The sequence below is a fragment of the Loxodonta africana genome, chromosome 3, assembly GCF_030014295.1.
Source record: "Loxodonta africana isolate mLoxAfr1 chromosome 3, mLoxAfr1.hap2, whole genome shotgun sequence".
Classification (NCBI taxonomy): domain Eukaryota; kingdom Metazoa; phylum Chordata; class Mammalia; order Proboscidea; family Elephantidae; genus Loxodonta; species Loxodonta africana.
In genome coordinates, this window is record NC_087344.1 from 84,167,532 (window position 1) to 84,193,840 (window position 26,309).

The window sequence follows — 26,309 nt, forward strand, 5'->3', positions numbered from 1 at the left end:
GATTAAGGAGGGAATAAGGAAATTCATAGAAAGCAATGAGAATGAAAATACTTCTTATCAAAACCTCTGGGACACAGCAAAAGCAGTGCTCAGAGGCCAATTTATATCAATAAATGCACACATACAAAAAGAAGAAAGAGCCAAAATCAGAGAACTGTCCCTACAACTTGAACAAATAGAAACTGAGCAACAAAAGAATCCATCAGGCACCAGAAGAAAACAAATAATAAAAATTAGAGCTGAACTAAATGAATTAGAGAACAGAAAAACAATTGAAAGAATTAACAAAGCCAAAAGCTGGTTCTTTGAAAAAATTAACAAAATTGATAAAGCATTGGCTAGACTGACTAAAGAAATACAGGAAAGGAAACAAATAACCCGAATAAGAAATGAGAAGGACCACATCATAACAGAACCAAATGAAATTAAAAGAATCATTTCAGATTATTATGAAAAATTGTACTCTAACAAATTTGAAAACCTAGAAGAAATGGATGAATTCCTGGAAAAACACTACCTACCTAAACTAACACATTCAAAAGTAGAACAACTAAATAGACCCATAACAAAAAAAGAGATTGAAACGGTAATAAAAAAAACTCCCAACAACAAAAAAAAATAACACAGGGCCTGGCACATACTCAACCTCAAAAAAAAAATTTTGTTAAATAAATTTCCTGTACACACAATGGTCGTTCCAGCCTCTGTGCCTTTGCACAGGTATTATCTTCTACCCTTCCTGCCCAGCTGCCCCACTTCCACTGGCTACTATTAGACCATTTAGGATTCACTTCAGCATTACCTACCCGGACCTTGAGAGCATCCGAGGACAGGTCTGAGATGTTTAGTTCTGTCACCCAGAGGAGAGAGGAGCTGGCCAGGAAGCCTCATGCATCCCAGAGAGCGGACACCCCAGTCCACTCAGAGAGGCTGCAGCTCAGCAGTGGGGCTAGGCTGCTGGAAGTCATCCACACTCTCATCAGGTTTTTCTGGACAATCAAGGGAGTGAGGAGGCAAGTGTGGGTTCAGACTGTGAACATGGTCAGCATGAGGTTAGGGTCTCCTGTCCCTGGTAGGATGTGGCAGAGGGGTCCAAGCATAGTTGACAAGAAAGGGAGTGGGGCTCAGATGACCAAATCAGCTAAAGGCTCCTTCCAACCCTGAATTTATATTAATCTGGTTTCTCTGTGACTTAGGCTCTTAATGCCTTATCCAACTGGGCTCCTGGGACATGAGAGGGATGGAGGTGAAAGCTCAGGAAGGAAGATGGAAAAATAAGACACATGAAGAAGGGGCACTTCCAGGGACACCAGCAAGGAAGGAGGCTGGGAAGGGGTTAAGGACACCAGAACGTTCTCTCTTACCACTGGGTGGGGAGGATGCTTATCACTTTGTGCTCTTTTGACATTGTGTGCTCAATGGCAGTGAAAACTCTTACAAGCCATCTTGGGGAGGGAAGGGAGACTAGAATGCTGAGTTCAGAGGCAGTGAGGGAGGGGTCTTTGGGGAGATTACACTGGACTTTGCAGAGGACCTGGGAGGAAATGAACCCCACAGAAGGCAAAGATGGTTGGCTAGAGACCAGAGTAGCCAGGTCCAAGCCCCAGGGTCATTGAGGGTAGTGGCCTGGGTCAGAGAAGGATGCCCAGGTGGCTGTATTATCAGACACCCTGTGCTTCTCAAGACTTCCTTCTAGAGGACACAATATGGACTAAATAAGTAAGTGGGGACTATGGGAGGGAACTTTCCAGAGAGAAAAAACCTGGCCAGCTCTTGGGTCCTCACTTCCAAGATGACAAAGAAAAAAAGGAACAGTGGTCACGCCAAAAAAGGCCATGGCCATGTGTAACCTATGTGCTGTACAAACAGTGCCCACTGCATGCCCACAGGCAAGGCCATTAAGAAGTTCATCATTTCAAACATAGTAGAGGCTGCAGCTGCCAGGGACATTTTTGAAGTGAGTGTCTTTGACGCCTACGTGCTTCCCAAGCCCTACGTGAAACTATGTTATTGCGTGAATTGTGCCATTCACAACAAGGTGGTCAGGAGTTGTACTCATGAAGCCTGGAAGGACCAAACACCTCTTAATCCAATTTAGACCTGCAGGTGCTGTCCCATGACCTCGTCCAAAGCCCATGTAAGGCTTTGAGTCCTTAAAGACTGAAGAAAAATTAACCTGGAAGAAAATAAAATGGAAATTATACTAACAAAACAAAACAAAACAAAACAAAACAAAACAAAACAAAACAAAACAGGGCCAGCATAGACCTCAACATGAATGGTACTCCCTGTAAAATGGAAGAAATTATTCCTTCAGCATTAGGTTCATGAGACAATCTATGAAATCACTCACATAGTAGTACCCGGCACGTACTAGGCACTCAATACATATCTTTTCCTTTCTATTCAACATGTTGAGAGACAGAATCTGAAAATGAGTAGTGAATCTGGACATTAGTCAGAGCAGGCAGGCTAGGACCAGCTGAGAAGAACAAATAGAAATTTGTAACATTATTTACCACACAGGGAAGTGTTGGTGGTGGCCCTTCTATGAATCCCCAAATTGAGCAAGACTTTGGGCTTGTTCCTAATAAGATTGACTGTCTCTGGCCAATGTTTAGATTAGCCAGATGCTTGGTATGATTTCTCCCCTCCTTTCTTTCTTCTTTTATTAAATTGTACTTTAGATGAAGGTTTACAGAGCAAATTAGTTTCTCATTAAACAATTAATACACATATTGTTTTGTGACATTGGTTGCCAATCCAACATGTCAACATTTTCTGCTTCTTGACCCTGGGTTCCTGTCTCCCCTCCTTTCTTCAGCTCCTTCCTTTTCATCTCATTTATTCATTTTATTTATTCAACACACAATCAAGTACGTACTGTATCTGAAGCCCTGTGCTGAGCTCTGTGGGGGGCCTGGAGATGCCACAGATGTGGTTGCTGCACTCAGGAAACTCACCGCCTGGAGATGGAGTCAGGGCTCCTAACTAATCATGCTACTGAGCCTCAGTTTCCTCATCTAACCCGACATGAGGTGGGAATTATGACAGTGCTTATCTTATAGGGTTTCCTGAGGATTAAATCAAAGAATGTATGAAGACCTCTTAATGCAGTGTCAGGTACATATTAAATACTCGCTGAATGTCAATGGTAATAATATTGCTTTTAATCATGAATACAAGCAATTCTAACACAAAGCAGAATCTGGGTGAATTACTAACAGTGCTGGAGAGGCCCAGAAGAGATAGAGATTTCAGCTGATGGGGAGTTAGATTTCTAAATAGGGGCATTCAAGGCGGATCGATATCAGTGGGTATGGGGCCTACCTTGTCTAAGAATTGCCATACCCCACAGAACCCTCGTATCTACTAACAGTCCCAAGGTTTCTGCAAGGTTGTTGTTGGGTGCCATCAAGTTGATTCCAACTCATAGCAACCCCATGTAACAGAGTAGAACTGCCCTACAGGGTTTTCTTGGCTGTAATCTTTACAGAAGCAGATCACCAGGTATTTTTCCCATGGAGCCACTGTGTGGATTTGAACCACGAATTTTTGATTAGCAACCGAACGCTTAACCGTTGCACCACCAGGGATCCCACTATCAACTATACAGGTGTCTGACAAGTATTCTTGGGTATAGGTTGTGCCAAGAGGAAGGTGTCATGAGTTGAATTCTGTCCCCCCAAAATATGAGTCAACTTGGTTAGGCCATGGCTCCCAGTATTGTGTGTTTGTCCTCCATTTTGTGACTGTGGGGTAGTAATACCCTTACCCAGGCCACATACCTGATCCAATATAAAGGGAGTTTCCTTGGAGTGTGGCCTGCACCACCTCTTATCTCTCAAGAGATAAAAAGGAAATGGAAGTGAGCAGAGAGGGGAGACCTCATACCACCAAAAAGGCAGTGCAGGAAGCATAGCGCATCCTTTGAACCTGGGGTCCCTGTGCGGAGAAGTTCCTAGTCAGGGGAATATTGATGAAAAGGCTGATGGAGAGAAAGCCTTCCCCTGGAGCTGACACCCTGAATTTGGACTTTTAGCCTACTTTATTGTGAGGAAATAAACTTCTGTTTGTTAAAGCCATCCACTTGTGGTATTTTTGTTATAGCAGCACTAGATGACTAAGACAGAAGGAATGGTATAAGCCAAAGTACAAAGATGGCGCCGCACCCCAGGAGATCATCTCAGTTCTAGGCATTCAGACTCACAAGACTACCATAAAAAAAAAAAAAAGAAAGAAAGCATAGTTAATTAGCATTAGTCTACACAGAAGGTTATGGACAGAAACCACAGCTCGCCAGCAAGGCTGCATAAGGTGTTCCTTGCAACAGTCCACCTGGCCATCAGTGATCCATCTTCTTGGGGAACAGCCAAGTGCAAGGAGATGAGATTGACATCAGTGTGTATGGGGCCTACCTTGTCTAAGAATCACCATACCCCACAGAACCCTCATATCTACTAACAGTCCCAAGGTTCCTGCAAAAGTCGTGCACAGTACAAGAGTCATTGCACTCAGGGAAGCCCAAAGCATGTTGTTCCTATCAGGTTGTTGTTGGGTGCTGTCAAATTGATTCCAACTCATAGCAACCCCATGTAACAGAGCAGAACTGCCCTACAGGGTTTTCTTGGCTGTAATCTTTACAGAAGCAGATCACCAGGTATTTCTCCCATAGAGCCACTGTGTGGATTTGAACCACGAATCTTTTGATTAGCAACTGAACGCTTAACTGTTGCACCACCAGGGATCCCACCATCAAGTACTTGTAGTTCATTCATGGTTCTTCCTAATTCATATGTAATTTACCAACCAGAGATCATTTCTGCCATAAGCAACATTGTCTAGCAATACAGTTGACATTCTGCAGTATCAGGTTTCCAGGGGGAAAAGTTCTTGAAGGAAATTAAAAGTGCTGCTCCAGTGAACATACAAATGATAAGAAAGCGAAACAGCCTTGTTGCCGATATGGAGAAAGTTTTAGCGGTCTGGATAGAAAATCAAACCAGTCATGACATACCCTTAAGCCAAAGTCTAACCCAGAGCAAGGCCCTAACTCTCTTCAATTCTCTGAAGCCTGAGAGAGGTGAGGAAGCTATAGAAGAAAAGCCTGAAGCTAGCAGGGGTTGGTGCATGAGGTTAAGGAAAGAAGCCGCCTCCATAACATAGAAGTTCCAAGTAAAGCAGCAAGTGCTGATGTAGAAGTTGCAGCAAGTTGTCCAGAAAATCTGGCTGAGACAACTGATGAAGGCGGCTACACTAAACAACAGAGTTTTAATGTAAATGCAACAGCCTTATATTGGAAGAAGATGCCATCCAGGACTTTCATAGCTAGGAAAGAGAAGTCAATGCTTAGCTTTGAAGCTTCAAAGGATGTGCTGATTCTCTTGTTAGGGTATAATGCAGCTGGGAAATTTAAGTTGAAGCCCTAATGCTCATCATTCTGAAAATCCTAGGACCCTTAAGGATTAGGCTAAATTTACGCTGCCTGTGCTCTATCAATGGAACAACAAAGCCTGAATGACAGCACATTTGTTTACAACATGGTTTGCTGAATATTTTAAGCCCACTGTTGAGACCTATGGCTCAGAAAAAAAGATTGCTTTCAAAATATTACTGCTCGTTGACAATGTACCTGGTGACCCAAGAGCTCTTATGGAGATGTACGAGGAGATTAATGTTGTTTTCGTTCTTGCTAGCACAACACGCGTTCTGCAGCCCATGTATCAAGGAGTAATTTCTACTTTCAAGTCTGATTATTTAAGAAATACATTTCATAAGGCTATAGCTGCCGTAGATAGTGATTTCTCTGATGGATCTGGGCAAAGTAAATTGGAAATCTCTGGAAAGGATGCACCATTCTAGTTGCCATTAAGAATATTCATGATTCATGAGAGGAGGTCGAAATATCATCGTTAACAGGAATTTGGAAGAAGTTGATTCCAACCCTCAAAGATGACTTTGAGGGGTTCAAAACTTCAGGGGAGGCAGTAACTACAGATATGGCGGAAATAGCAAGACAATTAGAATTAAAAGTGGAGCCTGAAGATGTGACTGAATTGCTGCAATCTCATGATAAAATTTTAAGGAATGAGGAGTTGCTCCTTATGGACAAGCAAAGAAAGTAGTTTCTTGAGATGGGATCTACTTCTGATGAAAATACTATGAACATGTTGAAATCACAACAAAGGATTTAGGATATTACATAAACTTAGTTGATAAAGCAGCAGCAGGGTTTGAGAGGGTTGATTCCAATTTTGAAAGAAGTTCTACTGTGAGTAAAATGCTATCAAACAGCATCACATGCTACAGAGAAATCTTTCATGAAAGGAAGAGGCAATCAATGCAGAAAACTTCAGTGTTGTATTATTTTAAGAAAATGCCATACATAGCTACCCTAAACTTCAGCAACCCTACCCTGATCAGTCAGTAGCCATCAACATCAAGGCAAGACCCTCCACCAGCAAAAAGATTACAATTCACTGAAGGCTCAAACGATGGTTAGCATTTTTTAGCAATCAAATATTTTTTAATTAAGGTACGTACATTGTTTTTTCAGACATAATGCTATTGCACACTTAATAGACTACAGTATACTATAAACATAACTTTTATATGCACCAGGAAACCAAACAATTCATGTGACTCTCTTTATTGTGGTGGTCTGGAACCAAACCCACAATATCTCTGAGGTGTGCCTGTGTTGCCCACAGTCTTTGAAGTCTGACAAACCTGGGTTTAAATCTTGATTTTCCCATTTTCTGGCTGTATGAATTTGGGGAAACTCCTTAAGGTCTCTGAATCTTGATCTTCTAATCTATAAATTGGGCATAATTTATAGATTATAATTATACCTACCTTTTGGGTTTCTTTGACGTTGAAGTAAATCATACAGGAAGTGTGTGTGATAGGTGTTATTAGCTGAGGCTGTGTGGCATTGAAGGCCCTTAACTGGGATAATGCATGAAAGGATCTAACACTGGATCCTGCTCAAAGTAAGCCCTCAGCTCATAGTTCCCTCCCCTTAAAGCCTACCTTTCCCCAGTACATCATCCTCCAAGCCTCTTCCCCACATCTCCTGCCCCATCCTATCCCTAGATGCCCCAAACTGCACTAGAGAATGTGCTCTGTACATGCCCTAGATACTTAACTTGTGGGCAAAAGATTAACCAATCCCTGTTCTCTGTCACGTGGAAAACTGAACTCGAGTTACAATCTCCAACTCTTTTTCCCCTGGAAACTTGATACTGCAGAATGTCAACTGTATTGATAGTCAATGTTGCTTATGGCAGAAATGATCTCTGGTTGGTAAATTACATATGAATTGGGAAGAACCATGAATGAACTACAAGTACTTGATGGTGGGATCCCTGGTGGTGATCACCATAGCAGATATAATAATAACGAAAAGTTTGAAATATTGTGAGAATTACCAAAATGTGACATAGAGACATGAAGTGAGCACATGCTGTTAGAAAAGTGACACTGGCAGACTTGCTTGACGCAGGATTGCCACAAACTTGCAATTTGTAAAAAAAATGCAGTATCTGTGAAGCACAATAAAGCAAGGTGCAATAAAACGAGGTATGCCTGTAAGTAAAAATATTTACTGAGGGGACAGTTAAATGCACTAATTTGCAAAGAAGGACAAGATATGTTAAATGAAAAAAAAGCAGGTTCAGAACAGTATTAATGTATAATTCCATTTACAGAAAACACCTTTAGGTGAGTGGATGTGCCTAGAAAACCCCCCAAAGAGTCCCAACACCTTCTGGATAATTTTCCAACCTTACCTTACACCACTGTCTCACCAAGTGGCAGCTCCCGGAAGACGTCATGCTTTTTCCTATCCCAGAGCCTTTGTGCTTGCTGTTGCCTCACCTGGAATGCCTTTCCCTTACTCTTTACTCATCCAGCTTGTAATCAACCTTCCGGTTTCAACTTAATGTCATCTCTGACAAGCAGCCTTCCCTGACCACCTATCTAAGGAGGTCCTACCTGTTATTCTCTATCATAGCCTTGTGTTTATTTCCTTCTTAGCACCCACTACTATCCATCAATATTTTACTTGTTTACTTGTTAATTGTTCGTTTGCCCCATAGAATGAAAGGGCATGGCCATGTCTGTCTCATTCCCCTGAGGTGTCTAGAACAGGGTCCTGCACCTAGTAGGTCCTCAATAAAGATGTGTTGAATGACTCACAGGGGTAGAATCCAGGTGACATCTATATTGTACAATAACCAAGTATTACCTTTATAATAAAAGAGTGTTAATGTTTAAAATAAAGTTCTGTCTGGGTACAATGTAGAGGGTTGGTGGAGGGTACCTGATGGAAACAGGTGGCCAGTTAGGGGCCTGATGAGCTAATGAAGGCGCAAGAAGAGTGTGGCTTAGACTTTGAACTGTGGCTGTGGGGCTGCGGTGGGGACAGAGTCCAGAGATGTTGAGGATTGGGTCACTGGCTGAAAGTAGGGGTACAGGAGGAGGAAGGAAGCCTCTAGGACCTGCCTGGGTGGCCTCCTCCCTTCCCTGCTCCGGGACTGGGACCTGGCTGGTGATGCTGGGTTCTGAGTGGTTCTGGGCCTCTGTTGCCATTTCAGATCCAGCAGACGGGTAGTCTGGACAAGGCCGTGTCCTGGGCCCACCAGTTCCCCTATGCCCATCCACTCTGGCTTGGACCGTTCCTTGGCTTTCTGAACATCTATGAGCCTGACTACGTCAAAGCTGTGTACAGTCGTGGTGGTGAGGACTCCTGGAGAGGGCGGTCCTTCCTAAGAGCAAAGATGCTGACAGCCTAGTGCGGGGAGGGGGGTCTGTGCCCTAAGTCTGGGAAAAGTCGGCAAGGATTCAATCCTACTTTACAAAGAAGCCTTCTCTGGGAACCACTCTGTCTCCTCTTGACCTGAGCCTCCTCCTCCTCCTACAGACCCTAAGGCTTCGGATGTGTATGACTTCTTTCTCCAGTGGATTGGTGAGTAGGATATACCTGCCTTCCCTGCCCTTCCTTTTCCTGTCTCTTGGTGCTGGGTGACCAGGATGCTGCCCTGCCCCTCCTCCTCTCTGCCATGCCCCAACTCAATCAGTTATTCCATTAACAAGACCTCCTAGTCTCCATGTGCCCATCTAAGCTCTGCACAGAGGGGAGACAGGGGACAGGCAGGAGAGGTCCTGGCTGGTAGGGAAGCAGGGCTGAGGCCCCTTTCATTGACAGTTCCTTCTTTTTCTCTAGACAGTCAGAGCAAGGGCTCTGGAGAAAGTGTGAGTGTGATGAATAGCTCCCTGGAAGAGATGGCATTGGGTCTTACAGGAACTTTTAGTGGGTGGTGCCAGCCAGGGGAAGGACCTGAGAAAAGGTGAGGTGGTACCACTAAGGCTGGTGTCACCAGAGACTGTCAGAGCAGCTAGAAGACAGAGTGTGGTGGGGAGATGAGCTGGGTGGGGAGGGTTGGCTGGTCTTGGCTGCTAGATTGAGGATTGTGGCTTGATGTTGATAGATGGGAGTGATTGAGTATTCTTGAGCCAGGGCTATAAGCTTCTCCTTTTACTCACGATCCCATGGTATCCTCAATATCTTCTTGGGAGCTGAGGAAGGGCAGGACAAAGAGGATGAAAACATTCCCAGGCCTATTTACTCTTCTGGTAACATAAGCCCCCCAAAGAAACCAAAGAGTGAAAAACCAAACCAAACCCATTACCATTGAGTTGATCCCTACTCATAGCAACCCTAAAGGACAGAGTAGAACTTCCCATAGGGTTTCCAAGGCTGTAATCTTTAGGGAAGCAGAGTTTTTACATTTTTCTCCCCTGGAGCAGCTGGTGGTTTCGAACCACCAACTTTTGGTTAGCAGCTAAGCACTTAGCAACTGTGCTACCAGGGCTCCTTTTATGCAGTAACATAAGGAAGTCTTTTTTTGGACTTCAGTGTTTTAACCCTGTCTTCAATTATCAAGGAAATCCTGGTAGCATAATGGTTAAGAGTTCAGCTGCTAGCCAAAAGGACGGCGGTTTGAATCCACTAGGCACTCCTTGGAAACCCTATGGGGCAGTTCTACTCTGTATTATAGGGTCGCTATGAGTTGGAATCGACTCAGCCACAATGAATTTGGTTTTGGTTTGGTCAATTATTAAAGGGATACAGTTAGGATAAAATGAGAAGACAGACAAAAAATGCTTTGAGAAATACAGAGGCATTTTGAACATAGGAATGCATTTCTATTCCTCTGTGTGTGCATGGTGTGTGTGCGTGTGTGTGTGTGTATGTAGGATAAGGTCCTGCCTGGGTGCATGAAGCACACACACTATAGATTGTTCCCTAAGACCTGAGGTTGTGACCACAGTCTCAGTGGCTGAGTGTTAAGGCCCTGCAGCCTTACCTCTGTCTGTTTGTCCCCACCAAGCTACGTCCCATTTGCCTGAATCCAGTTTCATCTGACACAAGTCCCTGGAGCCTAGGCTTCGTGAGGGCAACCAGGAGGCAGAAGCTGAGCCACTGCCACCCACTGTGTCTTGAGGTCCTGGAAGTTGTGAATACTAGCTCTGTCCAAAGATTCCTGGCTACCTGGGGTTGGGGGCACAGACGGCAATACTGTGTCTCTTAGCAACCACGCCTCGATGGGTCTGGCTTGGGGCTGGCATGCCAACACGAGCCATCTGCTTGGTCCCAGGCTGCAAGGGGCTGGGCAGGACTGCCCTCCCTCTTCCATTCCTTCCCCAGGAAAAGGCCTGCTGCTCCTTGAGGGTCCCAAATGGTTCCAGCACCGCAAGCTGCTCATACCTGCCTTTCATCATGATGTACTGAAGCCCTACGTGGCTGTGTTTGTCGACTCCACACGCATTATGCTGGTGAGCTCCCTGTGCCAGGCTCCTGGAGAGTATCAACTTCTGGGCTAGCCCCCAATGTCCACTGGTAGGGGCCTGAAGAACTGGGGAAGGCCAGGTGGTTCACGGCAGTGAGGAACCGCTGAGGCTTGAGGCCCCATTCTTTTGGCAACAGCAATGCAAAACCCCTGCTATGACAGACACCTGCAGCAGCCAGGAACTGACCTGATGATGAAGCTCCAAGTGTCCAGGCAGCCACTGGTCCTTGTCCACCAAGAGACTCAGCCCTCCCCCTTCTCAGGGCAAAGGGGCTTTGCAAGGCTTAAATAAGGCTCCAAATGTAGCAGATTTGAGGGTTGCCTATATCTGAGGATATCAGGAAGGCCTTTCGCCTCTCCAAAGTGTCTTCTCCTCATCCTCCGCTTGCTATAGCTGCCTAAAAAATGTCATTAGCAACTCATCTCTAACAGGGATTTCAGGTGTCAGGGATCAGGCTCAGAGTCTCAGGGTTGCATGATCCCTAAGCTCACCCAGGCTAGTCTTTCCCTTGGCAGGAAACTCCTCCTTAGCACCGCTGGCAGGCCTGGCTCACACCACCTGTCCTAGGAAGATCCTCACCTCTTCTTGGCCCTCGTGTTCTTATAGGCTGCTTCTGGCTGGGAGAAAGTGTCTGTGTGTGCTCTGTAAGGCCAGCCACCTGGTCCTGTCTCCCCCCAAGCCTCTGCCTGCACCCTACATTCCAGTAGGATAGAGGGCAGGGCAGGGCCCGGGTGTGTGTGTATGAGGCAGGACTTGGTGAGGAATGGTAGATGTGGATCCTGGAGGGCAGGAATGGGACATCCAGCTAGGCTGCTTCCCCACTGCCCCACATTCCTTCTGTTTTTTGGCTCCAGGACAAGTGGGAGAAAAAGTCTCGTGAGGATAAGTGCTTTGACATCTTCTGTGATGTGGGCCACATGGCGCTGGACACACTCATGAAGTGCACCTTTGGCAGAGGAGATAGCGGCCTGAGCCACAGGTCACGGGGCACCTCAGGGCTGACCATACTTTCTGCCCAAGCTGGCTAAGAGGAGAGAGCTGGCAGGGTTCCTGGAGCCCTGGTCAGAGAGGAAATAGGATCTGGCCCTAGGGGGCTACAGCTCTAGGGGAGCAGGAGACTTGCCCATGGTGGGGGGACGCATTGTGGCTTTAGTGTGGAGCTTAAGGGCGGGGAGAGGGAGGGCAGAGAGGGCTGTGGTTGGGGCTGGATTCCTGGAATGGGAGCTGTTCTGGATTCTCTCCTGGATCAGTGTCTGAGTCACTACTCCCTCCCTCTGCTGTCCAGGGACAACAGCTACTACCTGGCAGTCAGCGACCTCACCCTTCTCATGCAGCAACGCATTGACTCCTTCCAGTACCACAATGACTTCATCTACTGGCTCACCCCCCATGGCCGCCGCTTCCTGCGGGCCTGCCAGGTGGCTCATGACCACACAGGTGGGCATTTCCCCCAGGGTCCAACCCCAGGAAGCCTGAGTTCTACGGCAGCCACTCCCCGGACCCTCTGGAATCCCACTCCCTTGCTGGGCCCCAGCTTTCCCTTTGGGCAGAGGATGGGCTCCTCAGCAGTGATACTCTGTGCTCCCGACCCAGACCAGGTCATCAGGGAGCGGAAGGCAGCCCTCCAGGACGAGAAAGAGCAGGAAAAGATCCAGAAAAGGAGACACCTGGACTTCCTAGACATTCTCCTCGGGGCCTGGGTGAGTGTACAGTTGCCTATCCCCACTCTTAAACTGGCCCCAGAGACCATTCTGGCACTCACCCCCTCCCCTCAACCTCCTAAGGCAGGACTCACTGTACAGGAGAGAGGTTGTTAAGCATTTTCCATCTGTTTTCCCAGCGAAAATGACCTGTCATTGTCCTGTGACACATCAGCAAAGTCTCAGAGGAGGAAATGTGCAGGGTGCAGGTGGGCCGTGGTATCTGGTTGGTAGAAGGCCCTGATGACTAATTTTAGATAGCAAAAACGAAGGAAACCCTCAGTGAGATAGATGGGTTAATAGAATAACTGCAACAACAGACTCGAACATACAAACCATCATGAACATGGCATAGGACCGGGCAACATTTAATTCTGTTTTATACGGGGTTGCGGTGAAGTGGAACCAATTCAATGGCAACTAACAACAACAACAAGATCCTGAAGATCTTGGCACCTTAGAATCTTAGAGTTCATTCATTCGTTTCTTTACCCATCCACAAACCCATTGAGCTCCTACCCTCGGCTAGGCCCTGTGCTAGGGATATAGAGATGAGAAAGACCTGTCTGTACCTCCCAGAAGCTTACTGGCTAGTGGAGGAGACGGGTGGACATTGATAAAGATGTCTTCTTCTACCAGGTGGCTTTCCATGCACCAAGTGAGCAGATCTGACATCAAGGCTGTGTAAGGTCATAGGTCACTCAACAAAGGGACCCAGGAAGGCTTCCTGGAGTAGGAGGCATCCAAGATGGGTTTTCACAGATAGGAACCCCCCAGTCTGAAAAGGAGGTTTTGTACCGTCCCTTGGGCTTTCATTTGATAGTCTACTATTATGAGTACTTCTTGGTACCTACCTCAGATTTCTTGAGTGGTCACACTATGCCTTCCCTAACTCAGGATGAAAATGGGAGCAAGCTGTCAGACGAAGACCTCCGGGCTGAGGTGGACACGTTCATGTTTGCAGGACACGACACCACCACCAGCGGCATCTGCTGGTTTCTCTACTGCATGGCCCGGTACCCCGAGCACCAGGATCGTTGTAGGGAGGAGATTCGTGAGATCTTAGGGGACCGGGATACCGTACAGTGGTGAGTGAGACTGAGGGTGAGCCTAGTCTGCCCTGCTCAGCTCCAGCAAAGGCCATTCTCTCCTGCGTCATCCATGGACAACCCAGGGTCATCCTACAAACAGTGGGGGTGGCAACAGCTCTTTGGCCCCCCCAATGCTGTAGTTTTGTTTTGTGGGGAGAGGGGAAGAACAGATGCACCCCCAGCACATTCTGGTAAAATGGAGCCTTTTCAGATGTGAGTAACAGAGAAGACTGCCAACAGACGGCAGAACCTGACTACAGTTCTGATATTCTGGATAGAGCAGAGACAGTTAAAAGAAAAAGAGGTGGAAACTCAGGATGAACCAAACTGGGTCTGTGAGGACTGCTGATCCCTAACCACCTGCCTTTGGATGGCACTGCACAGCCTACCAGACTCTGGCCTCTTCTTCTGGTGAAGGAGAAAAGTCTGTTGCCCAAACACCCTGCCTTAAAATCTTTCAGTGATTCCTTCCTGTTTCTTAGCTCAAGCCTGAAGTCATTAACATAGGATCGACTCCCAACCTCTCTTTCAGCTCCATCTTCTTGACCTTGGGGATCTCTCACAGGCTCCTCTCCTACCACCGCCCCTACTCTCTCACTTCTCACACTCGCCTTTTGGCCTCTTTCCCTCAGGGCCTGGGCATCAGTGGCTCATATCAGCTTACTCCCTGGGCTCCTGCACTGCCCCCAGCTCGGGCTAGACACACAGCAGAGGTGGAGGGATGCTGAGTCACGGAGAAGTCTATAGGTTCACTTGGGAGAAGCCGAACCTATAACTCCGGGGTCTGCAGATTTGGAGGATAAAGTCCCCACGATCCATTTTTGCTGGCTGGGTATTGAGAAACCTGTCAGGATATCCAGCCAGGTGCTGTTAAAGAAGAGGGTAGGGCAAAGAGGAGGAGGAGCCAAGATGCTGCCCTTGGGAAACATTTAAACACAAACTCTGAAAGTGAGAGAAAACTGCAGATGGAGTGGGATATTCAAGGACAAGATTGAGTGGCCTGGATGTGGAGGGCAGAGGAAGGGTGAAACTCAGATAAGGAGAAAAAGTGGGCACCAGGTGCTCCAGGTAGAATAACAAGGTAAGCAAAGCATGTAGGCAGGGGCATGAAATATTTATCTTTTTCACTTCATTGCATCTAGAAATTAAAGCAGCTTAACAAGTTGCCATTGAGACGACTCCAACTTGTGGCGATCCTGCATGTGTCAGAGTAGAACTGTGCTCCGTAGGGTTTTCTGTGGCTAATTTTTCAGATGTAGATTGCCAGGCTTTCTTCTGAGGTACCTCTGGGTGAATTAGAACTTTCAACCTAAGGACTCCTAAAGCAGCTTAAAAAAAACAAAAAAACCAACACCGTTGCTGTCGAGTCAATTCCGACTCAAACAACCCTGTAGGACAGAGTAGAACCGCCCCATAAAGTTTCCAAGGAGCAGCTGGTGGATTCAAACTGATGATCTTTTGGTTAGCAGCTGAGCCTCACCACTGTGCCACCAGGGATCCAAAGAACTATGGTTAGATGCCACAAGGCAGGTGGCAATGCCTTAACCATACGTGTGTTGTAAGGCCCGAGGGCTTCTTCCATCCTTGTCAAGGGGAGTGCTAACCTTCTCTCCTTTCATATAACATGACATAAAGCAGCTTAGAAGACACATATTTAATAAAACAGTAAAAACACAAACAGAAAATCAGGATTGGGAGAAAAAAAGACTTTGAGTTTGGGGCGCTGTAATAAGGTATTACACAGGGGTTATGGCTGAACCTCCCATTTGGTTTTGAGCTTCCTGGTGGCCAAAGGAAAAGAGAAACAATCTTTTACTTGAGCTTTACTTGTTCATACATTTATTACTTCTTTCAAAACAAAACAAACCAAACCCAGTGCAGTCAAGTCGATTCTGACTCATAGCGACACTATAGGGCAGAGTAGAACTGCCCCATAGAGTTTCCAAGAAGCGCTTGGTGGATTTGAACTGCTGACCCTTTGGTTAGCAGCTGTAGCACTTAACCACTACGCCACCAGTGTTTCCGTACTTCATTCGGCGATGTTTATTTGCCCCTGCTCTGTGCCATTCCAGATTGGCCAGGGAATCCAAGCAGAACCTGAAGAATTGTCCCTTGTGGGGTTACCCGTGGGGCCCTGAGAGACACAGGAGTGATCTTGTCTTTGATGGCTTCTTTGTGCTTTCCCAACATGGTGGTGAAGATGAGGAGGGGGTAGAGAGAAGTGGAGCCAGAAGCCCTGGGTCAGAGTGACCACCCAGTGTCTGGTCTGGCCTGGGCACTTGGAGCCCTTGTGCCTTTCTGCCCACTGGGGGTGTGGTAGTAAGGGGCAAAATTAAGGCTGTGGGCTGTCTTGCCCCAGGAACCCATTGCTCCCCAAGCCCAAATTGGCCTCGCTGTGTCACTGGCAGGGATGATCTGGGCAAGATGACCTACCTGACCATGTGCATCAAGGAGAGCTTCCGCTTGTATCCACCGGTGCCCCAGGTGTACCGCCAGCTCAGCAAGCCTGTCAACTTTGTGGATGGCCGCTCTCTGCCTGCAGGTGAGCTGCAGCAGATTGAGGGTGGAAGTAGAGTCCTCTAGTGTGCCCTGTGACACCTCTATGCACTGGACCAAATCTTTACACCCTATGGGGAAGAGCTCAGGCTTTGGGTTCAGAGAGCCCTGGGTCCAAATCCTAGCTCCACAATTTTAGGCTGTGTGGGTAAATCCATCATCTGTTAACTGGGAATAAGAAGAGGACAGGCCTTACAAGGTTGTTATTAGGGTTAGAGATAATGCTTGTCAGGGTTGTCACAAAGGGCCATACAGATTGTGCACTGAGCAACCTCAGGAAGTATCATCCGTTTAGACTATGATCCTGTGCAGTGAACAATCTGTACAACTGCATGTGGCAGCTTCTTAAAGAGTGCTTGGCCGTGTACACGGTCCATAGTTAGCACCCAATGAAGGGATGCTGTTACTATTGATAGTATCATGTTATGAATAATCGCTTCCCTGAGTGACAGTTAATTGAGAGTAGAAAAAGTGTAATAGGTTCTCCCCATCCTACTTCGCAGTGAGATGGGCTCATTCCTCCCTGTTTTTCATTCCACAAATGTTTGTGCCTTGGTCTGTGCCCAGTGCCGGGGCTATACGAACTGAGTGTGGTGGCCACCAAAAGCATTTTGACGAGCTGAGTGTGGCAGTGAGCTCTCAGGCAAGGGTTGGTGACCCTTGTGAGGAGGTGGGCCTGGCTGTCCCAGGAGGTGGGTCATCAGGTTTCTGCTCTACCCACAGGCAGCTTGATCTCTCTGCACATCTATGCCCTCCACAGGAATGGCAACGTGTGGTCCGACCCAGAGGTATCCCCATCCTTGGCCCTGGAGATAAGGTAGGGTGGTGGCAGGGTATCTAGGTTACTCTCCTCCAGCATCCAGCAGATGTTTAAGCAAGAGTCTGTCTACTTAGGTCTTTGACCCCCTGCGTTTTACCTCTGAGAATACAGCTGGACGTCACCCCTTCGCCTTCATACCCTTCTCTGCAGGGCCCAGGTACGGAGAGGCCCAGCATGCTCTGGCACTTAGAAGTGAGGGGTGGGGGAAGTGGGCCGCTTTGTAGGGGACATCATTTGGGGCTCTCTGTGAATGAGAGGAACCAGGAAGGGAGTGGGGTGATCCTAACACAGGAGAGAGTTCCAGCGCCCTTCTTCATTCCATTATCATTCCCCATCTTTTTCTTGGGAGGTGGACGGATGTTACAGGAGAGACTCTCACGCCGGACCACTCAATATTAATCTCCTCAGTCTGGGACACTCACCATATTCTCAGGGCTGTTTCTTAAGGCCAGATCAATCAATCAGCTAATTATTCATACAAAACTAGTTACTGATTTTGGATGGCCACTAAGAACACCTATTTCATCAGATCTGCTGCCTAATTTTTGGAGGTAGCTCTGATTTTCTCCGGACACCCCAGAGCCTGAGGGCCCTTTTTGTGCTCACTGCAGGAATTGCATCGGACAGCAGTTTGCCATGAACGAGGTGAAGGTGGTCACGGCCCTTTGCTTGTTGCGTTTTGAGTTATCCCTGGACCCCTTGCAGCCACCCATCAAGATGCCGCAGTTGATCCTTCGTTCCAAGAACGGCTTCCACCTCCATCTGAAGCCACTGGGCCCAGGGTCTGGGATGCAGCTTCACCGAGAGTAGGATCTCCAGTCAGCTGAGGCTGGGGCCTGTTCCCAGACACTGCCCTCCCCATGCTGAACTAGGATTCACTGTGGCTCCCTTCGCTGGGGAGGCTTGTAGGTTAGAAGGGGAGTGGGACCTACACAGACATGCACATTGAGGACATGCCATGTAACTATGTGAGCCTACAAATGTTTATGCACATATGTAGAGCTCATTCACTGATTCAACAAGCACTTAGTAAGCACCTACTTTCTTTTAAAATTTCATTTATCCCTTGTGGTTTGCAATATTTTCATAATGTACCTCACTAAATGAATAATTTCTTTTATAAGGATCAGCACAAAGCTAGTTCCTCTGAGGTGGAGGTTAAAGATGTCCCAAATGTCCAGCTTTTCCAAACTGCTAAACCACTCCATCATCTCTAACATCAACTATTGCCCCTCCCCTCAGTACTTTCCCTCTGGTCTTTGGGTTTGGTAATTCACTGCAACATCTCACAGAACTCATGAACCATACTTACAGTTAAGTGGTTTATCGGGGGAAGTAACAGGGTACAACTTGGGATCAGGAAGAACTCAGAAGTAACAGGAACAACTCAGGATACAGTTCTTGATCAGGACAGCTTCTTCTCACCCTCTGCTACTGGGCTGTGCTATGGGCCTTCTTGGGCAAGCTCTGTGGGTCAGCAAGCCCCACCGCAGCTGTCTTGAGCTGCTATTGCTCTTGCTACTCCTGGGCCTCTGTCTCTTGCTCTCTTCTATGTTACATCTCCTCTCTCTCTCTCTGAATCTCCCCTTAAGCTTGGTGGGATGGTAAAACTGAACAATTCCCTTGTTAGGGTTCCATACACCTTATTTACATGGTCCCACTGCCCTCCCACAAGGATACCATGCACCTTATTTGCATTAGCAGCAAGCTGTCCAATCCCCTTGTTGGGCCACAAACACGTTATTTGCATAGTCCCAGCCAATAATTATGTGGGAGTCACAAAGACTATGGCTAGAAGGAATGTAGCAAGTAATTCACTGCACCATACTCACTCTCACATCCAATCTTATTAAATGCAAGCGGACTCAACAGAAGCTTTGCCTCGGGACTCGTGGTGATGACAGAACAGAGGACAGTCATATGTGGACTGTGGTAGGCTGGGTGATAGCCCCTCAAGGTAACTACACACTCAAGATATCAAGTCCCTGGAAATTGTGAATATATTATATGGCAAAAAGGGCTTTGCAGGTGTGATTACATTAAGGATCTTGACATGGGGAGATTATCTTAGATTATCTGAGTGTGAACAAGTTATCACAAAGGCCTTTATAAGACAAAAGGTAACAGGAAGAAGACAGGAGCAGAGAGAGATTTGAAAATGCTATTGGTTTTGAAGATGAAGGAAGGAGTCATGAGTGAAGGATGCAAGGACAGCTGCTCTAGAAGCTGGAAGAGGCAAAAAATGGAGTTCTTTCTTAGAGCCTCTGGTGGGAGATTGGCCTGTCACCACTGTGGTTTTCATCTGGTGGAACCCGTTCCAGACTTCTGACCTCCATAACTACAAGAGAATACATTTGTGTAGTTTTTTAACAACAGGAAATGCAAACAGAGGTAGTGAAGCCAGCAGAGGAAAATAGATCTTAAGGTGGGCAGACAGGCTGAAGGGCAGACAGGTGAGCAGGAATTAGGTGGACAGTCAGAGACATAAGCTAGTGGGGAAAGGTAGATAGACAGGGAGGGAACCTGGAGAAAGTTTGACAGAGAGAAGGGCAGGCAGGCTGGTGGACAGGAGGTAGGAGGTCAGGCAGGTAGCAGATATGTAAGGGGAGGGAAGGGAAAGAAAGAGAAGGAAAAAGAAATAAGGGGAAGATAAATAAGAAGGGGAGGGACAGAGGAACAGGAAGACAAGATGGAAGTCAGGAGGCTTTCTGAGGGAAATGGATGGGGTGAGCCTGTCCTTGTCCCCACCAAGATTAGAGAAGCTTCTCAGATGCATGTGAATCCCATTTCTGGACTTCAACACAACTCCTGGCACAAACATGGGGACCTTGGTGGGGTCTGGTGACCATTGAAAGCGGAGCAGGGTCAGGGCCATGGCCACCTTCAGCTCTCCATGGCAAAGTGCTTCCCAAAGCAGTTCCAGGGCTAGGGTGGAAAAGCCAAGGGAAAGAAGCCTCAGACCATGTTCTGAGTTGAGCAGGCATTGGCCACTGAGCCCCCCTTGGAACTGGACATTCAGGCCCTCTTTAGGGGGTCAGCTCCCAATCCTTATAAGTCACACACCTCCAATCTCATGCCTTGGTCACATAATCCCTTGACCTTTGACAAATCCTACCACTCTTTCAGGCCTAGCTCCTAACTCCTACTTGTATGCTCAGCAACACTTAGCCGCTACTGAGCTTCTTCGGAACGTACTGGTCTGAGCCCCATATACTGACTTTTTTCCCCCTGTTCTTGCCACAGTCTTGTAGCCATGGCCTCTCTATCTCAGGTGGAATTGTGCACAAATGCTTTCCTTGGCATTTAAGCCCTTATTATTATTATTTTTTTTTATGGGCTGTTGCTTATCGGTCCAGTAGTGAGGATTTTTGTTTTCTTGATATTAAGGCATCAAAAGACATATTTCATTGGGCATATCTGCTGCAAAAGACCTCTTTAAAGTGAAAAAGCAAAGATGTCACTTTAAGGACTAACATGTGCCTGACCCAAGCCATGGTGTTTTCAATGGCCTCATATGCATGAAAAACTGGACAATAAGTAAGGAAGACTGAAGAAGAATTCATGCCTTTGAATTATGTTGTTGGTAAGGAATATTGAATACACCTTGGACCGCCAGAGAACAAACATATCTATCTTAGAAGTATAGTCAGAATGCTCCTTACAAGCAAGGATGGCAAGACTTCGTCTCACATACTCTGGACATGTTATCAAGAGGGACCAGTCCCCGGAGAAGGACATCATGTTTGATAAAGTAGAGGTCCAGAGAAAAAGAGAAAGACCCTCAGTGGGATGGATTGCCACAGTGGCTGCAACAATGGGCTCAAACATAGCAAAAATTATGAGGATGGAGCAGGACTGGGCAGTGTTTCATTCTGTTGTATATAGGGTCACTATGAGTCAGAACCAACTTGACAGTACCTAACAACAACACAACGGACTGTTGCTTTGTCCACCTTTACCTGTCCGGCTCCACTTCCTAGCTGAGGGTCCTGTTGTTGGTATCACTGAGAATGCCCTCCCCCTACCTCTGCCTGCCCACATCCTCAAAGCTCAGCTGCAATTGAACAGCCTGCCCTCATCCCCTTGCCCAGCTGTTGTTTCTCTCCTTCCTCGGGCCCCAGTACACCACTAGTGTTTCATTCAAGAACACATCCCAGTCCAGTGTCTAGGACAGTGTCAGGAACATGGGAATATTCAATAAGCTGTTCAACAAGTGAGTGAGTGAATGAATGAATTAATGAATAATTGATGTCTCTTGAGCTACAGTTTTTTGTTTTTATTTCTGTACAACACATTCCTGTCCTTCCTTGAAGGCTCTTGGAGGTAGAGACAGTATCTTTCATCTCTGTATTCCCATCTCCCAACACAGGACTAAGGACACAAGATACGGGTTTAATTAACATTTTCATAATTTATTTAAATTAAGTTAATAGAATAAAACAAAATAAGATGGAATGGAATCAAATAAAAATTTTTTTTAATAGTTCTGACCTAGTAATTCAGTACCCAAGGCTCTACTGCTTTCTAGTGGTAGCAACAGGGTTTGCAGCCAGTGTTTAGAAGGAGGAATCAATCAATTCAGGGGAAACTAAATCCTGGAAAGAGAACTGTGGAAACACTCTACGCTTAAGGCCATTTCTCTGGACTATGACTCACCAATTGAAAAATTCACAGAATTGTGGATTCATCAAAGCCCTTTTCTTCTAAACATTTACAAAGTTTATGGCAGTTTATATTTCACAGTAGCAGTTCAGCAGCCTTGATATTTTCACAGAGCTATTTTGAAGTATACTTGTCCAGCTCAACTGAATAGCCAGTTCAAGTATGTTTTATAAGTTACACACCAGGAACTTTTTAAACGAAAAATTGTTGGTCTTCACTTAAAAGCAGCCATTTGGCTTAGTTTTTAATGGTTTTATTCCCGCCAACAATGGACTATGTAGACTCTGTGTGTAAATTCATAGATTATAGACTCCACTATAGAAATTTGCCAAGAGGGAAAGTTGTCACGGGAATGTGAACCTTAGCACGCAGTGAAAACCTTTGTTGGGATAAACCGCAAAAATTGAGAAGACATAAATTGGTGTAAAATTTCCTTTAAAAGACAACCATAACATTTCAGGTATATGGATTGAACACTTGAGACCATGTAAGACATTTGGAAATCAAAACCCACGCAAGCTATTCCTTGATGCAGCAAGGAGACAGATTGGTGAATGAAGTAGAAAAGAATGTGTGGGAAGACAGACATTCATTTCTGAAGAATCTTAACAACTGACAAAAGCATAACACCAGAAGTGTGAAACACGCAACACCAAATGAAACCCGTTGCTGTCAAGTTGATTGCAACTCACAGCGACCCTATAGGACAGAGTAGAACTGCACCACAGGGTTTCCAAGGAGCACCTGGTGGATTCGAACTGCCAACCTTTTGGTCAGCAGTTGAGCTCTTAACTACTGTATCACCAGTGTACAAGAAACTCTAATTCTGAAGAGATATAGTCTTAAAGTGAGGAAAACACCAGAATACACTGAACTTTGGAAAATCCACTTGTGCTGAAGATCAGCTGCGTTTGGCAGAGAGCAGTAGGGGCAGTCTCCATGGCTTCCCTGGAAATTTGCCTTTCTTTTGTACAGACATGCACACAAGACCCCTTCCTACAAACACCAACACATACCAGGCATAGCTCTGGCTGTCACCTATGCACACAGAAGATCACCAACTGCAGGTGAGTTTGGTGACACTTCCAGCATGCCCAGTGACCCTCTACCCCATCACCTCATCTTGATCTTCCTGAGAAAGGCAGGAAAGCATGGCCATGTTGAGCAGGGCCCAGTGCAGACTGGAGGATCAAACACTTGCAGAGACAGCACCAGGGCCAAGGCACCTAGAAGTCAAGCCCCTCTTTCCAATCATGAGCCTAAAACTGATGAGGGAGAAAGTCCTTGTAATCTACTTTTGAAAATCAATCAACAAAAGCATAATGGGTCACAACAAAGTATTGTCTGATATAGCACTGGAAGATGAGCCCCTTAGGTTGGAAGGCAACAATGGATTCAAACATACCAATGATCACGAAGATGGTGCAGGACCTGGCAACATAAGGCTATGAGGGGCAGAGCTGACTTGAGGGCAACAACAACCACAACGACAAAATCACTAGTGGGTATAACATAACTGATGGGCTTCTATTCTCAAGAAAGGACAAGAAGAGGTGATCCAAGAGGATGGAGTAGTCAGAGGCTTCATAATGTCTCTCACAATAAAGACCTGAGAAAACAAGTGAATCAGATATAGATGACAACCTTGGAACTTTGATCATCAAAGACAAGGCTGAAGAATTGGACCAAATGCTGAGTGGAAGAAGAGACAGTATAAAAACAATGAACAAGGTTAATTATGGCTTGCTAATGCCCTGGTAGCGAAACCTGAACAATGCGGCCATATTGAGACAAAGCAAGTAGCATTCCCAGCTGAAACTTCTATCACCTGGTGCAGCCAAGCAGAAGCGACTCTACACTCACGTCCAGAGCCAGGAAGGAGAGCTTCCCGTCCTGCAGAAGTTAAATGTATACATTCCACCCATGGTTCCCACCCCAGCCCCCTGAGGGCCTGTGGGGCCCCCACTTTTCTAACCCATCTCCCCTTCCCACAATATGATCTTAGTCTGGTGGCATCCACCACCACCCCACCCCTTAAGCCAGGAGCCCACAGACTGGAGGCACCAGCCCATTCATTCAGCCACTTGCACCAGGGACCCATGGACCTGCAGCACCTCCTACTCCTTCCAGCCACTCATGACCAGGGCCTGAGGACCGATGGTGCCTCCCACTCCCTTTGGTCACCCACGTCAGGGCCCTGAAGACTGGCAGTACCCCCTATTCCCTCCAGCCACTCATGCTGGGGCCCTGAGGGCTGGCAGTGCCTCCCATTCCATCCAGCCACTCATGCTGGGGGCTTGAGGGCTGGTGGTTCCTCCCACTCCTTCCAGCCACCTGCATCAGGGACCCAAGGACCAGTTTGCCTCCTATTCCCTAAAGTCATCTGTGCTGAGGGCCCTAGGACTGCCTGCACAACTTCCCCCGTGATGTGCTGTAGCAGATGGGGGCATACCCTCCAGCTGAGCACCTGCAGACAGGCCACATCCCTCTGCCTTACACCCCCACGCACAACTGGAGGTTTGTGCCCATTCCGAACACCCACACACAGTCCTGCCCACCCAGGACCATCAGTGAGAGTTTCTACACCACTCACCCAATAATTGATGACCCAGGCACCCTTACCCCAACCATCTGGCAATCAGCAGAGTGCACACACAACATCCAACCCAGGGACCAGGGAGAACACCCCCTGCACCCACAGTCAGGTGACCAGCCAGACTGATACATCACCTCACCAGAAATGCCAGCTACATTCTCAGCAGCCTCCAAGGCCAGTGAACAGAGCCCTGCTCTCACACACCCAGTTGCTGCCCCAGCCACCTGGAGACAGGAGGGGAAAGCTTCAATGCAACCAGATTAGGACCAGAGTAGCACACACACCCAGTATACTTGGATATATCAAAACAAAAACAATTCAACACACGGCAAACAAGCATTAAATAAATAAATATAATAACTTTTTGATGCATCAGACACAACAGAAAATATCAAATCACATAAAGAAGCAGGACAAAATCGGTCCAGCAGGTGATCAAAATAAAGAACCAGAAAATCTCCCAGAGGAAGAAATTGTAATGGAACTACCTGATAAAGAATTCGAAGGACTAATATACAGGGCTTCCCAAGACATCAAGAAAAAGATCAAGGAAAACACAGATAAAACCAAGGAAAACATAGACAACATCAAGGAAAACACAGACAAAGCAATAGAAGAATTCAGGAAAACAATACAAGAATAAGACGACAAAATGAATAGACAAATAGAAACCACACTAAAACCGCAACTAGAAGTCCAAAAGATTAACAATAAAATTTCAGAAATAGACAACTCAATAAAAGGATATAGGAGCAGAATTGAAATAATGGATGACAGAATCAGTGTATTTGAAGACAAATCCTTTGACACCAATTTGTTTGAGGAAAAGGCAGAAGAACGAAGAAACCTAAGAATTATGTGGGACACTATCAAGGGAAAAATTTGCATGTGATCAGAGTTTGAGAACAGGGAGGAGGCAATGGAAAACAGAGAGAGTCGTCAAAGATTTGCTAGCAGAAAACTTCCCTAATATCATGAAAGATGAGAAGATATCCACCCAAAATGCTCAATAAACTCCACAGAGGATAGACCCCAAAAGAAAGTCACCAACACATATCGTAATTAAACTTGCCAAAACCAAAGACAAAGAAAGAATCCTGAGAGCAACTTTGGAAAAATGAAAAGTCATTTGCAAAGGAGAATCTATAAGACTAAGCTCTATTTACTTGGTAGAAATTATGCAGGCAAGAAGGCAATGGGATGACATACATAAAACATTGAAAGAAAAAAATTGCCAACTAAGAATTATGCATTCAGCTAAATTGTTTCTCAAATATGATGGTGAAATTAGAACATTTCAAATACATAGAAATTAAGGGAATTTGTAAAAACCAGACCAAACTTAAAAGAAATATTAAAGGGAGCCTTTCCGATAGGGTACAAACAACATCAGACAGCAACCTCAGATTAGGACACAGGACAGCATCAGCCAGATACCAACCTAGATAAAGAATTCTGAAAAATAAAACAAAGCTAAAAGACTGAAAACAGGGAACCAGAGATGTCAATCTGTAAATGACAACAATGTCAAAACAAAAAATAGGGAATAAGTGGTATAGTTACAGAACTTTCATATGGAGTGGAAGTCAAGGCAATATCAAGAAATAAAAGGCTGCTTTAAACTTGGGAAGATAAAGGTAAACTTCAAGATAACCACAAAGAAAGTTAATAAACCTACTCAAAAAAATATAAAAGAAGAAAAACATAAAGACTCAGAAAACACAAAATCAGCAAGAACCAAAGAAATAAAAGAAAATCCACAAACAGCAGAAAAAATTAAGCAGGACAAAGAAATTTTCAAAACCACAAAAACTGTACAACAAAATGACAGCAGTAACCACATCTGTCATTGATCACAGTGAATGTAAATGGCTTAAATGTACCTGTAAAGAAACAGAGTGGCAGAATGGATTAAAAAAATAATAATAAAAAAACCCCACAACTCATCAATATGCTGTCTATAAGAGAAACACCTTAGACATTAAAGACATAAATAAATTAAAACTCAAAGGATGGAAAAAAATATATCA

The 26,309-nt window shown here is 45.9% G+C and overlaps 2 protein-coding genes and 1 non-coding gene across 4 annotated transcripts in view; 2 read left to right on the top strand and 1 right to left on the bottom strand.

The window, feature by feature from the left end:
* Positions 1 to 19,038, top strand: part of LOC100674617 (cytochrome P450 4B1) — a 40,795-nt gene extending 21,757 nt beyond the window's left edge. Inside the window, exons 2-12 of one of the 2 annotated variants that reach the window (XM_003411194.4) lie at positions 8,598 to 8,739; positions 8,924 to 8,968; positions 10,712 to 10,839; positions 11,709 to 11,833; positions 12,140 to 12,291; positions 12,448 to 12,554; positions 13,452 to 13,642; positions 16,054 to 16,187; positions 16,925 to 16,989; positions 17,096 to 17,178; positions 17,633 to 19,038. In XM_003411194.4, coding sequence (XP_003411242.2) covers positions 8,598 to 8,739; positions 8,924 to 8,968; positions 10,712 to 10,839; positions 11,709 to 11,833; positions 12,140 to 12,291; positions 12,448 to 12,554; positions 13,452 to 13,642; positions 16,054 to 16,187; positions 16,925 to 16,989; positions 17,096 to 17,178; positions 17,633 to 17,831 — 1,371 coding nt within the window. In that variant the 3' untranslated portion in view covers positions 17,832 to 19,038. The remainder of the gene's footprint in view (positions 1 to 8,597; positions 8,740 to 8,923; positions 8,969 to 10,711; positions 10,840 to 11,708; positions 11,834 to 12,139; positions 12,292 to 12,447; positions 12,555 to 13,451; positions 13,643 to 16,053; positions 16,188 to 16,924; positions 16,990 to 17,095; positions 17,179 to 17,632) is intronic. The other variant, XM_064281920.1, reaches the window with a different exon arrangement.
* LOC111751005 (putative ribosomal protein eS26-like) lies at positions 1,014 to 2,173 on the top strand. Its single transcript, XM_023549627.2, has one exon. It carries the CDS (start codon positions 1,853 to 1,855, stop codon positions 2,096 to 2,098), a length of 246 nt encoding a protein of 81 aa, XP_023405395.1. The 5' UTR covers positions 1,014 to 1,852; the 3' UTR covers positions 2,099 to 2,173.
* LOC111751032 (U6atac minor spliceosomal RNA) lies at positions 15,146 to 15,271 on the bottom strand. Its single transcript, XR_002786095.1, has one exon. It is a non-coding gene; the product is annotated as a U6atac minor spliceosomal RNA (small nuclear RNA).
* Positions 19,039 to 26,309: the final 7,271 nt, after the last annotated feature.

What these genes read in the sequence shown, in the direction of transcription:
- LOC111751005 (XM_023549627.2), top strand. Translation starts at nt 1,853, where the DNA reads ATGTGCTGTACAAACAGTGCCCACTGCATGCCCACAGGCAAGGCCATT.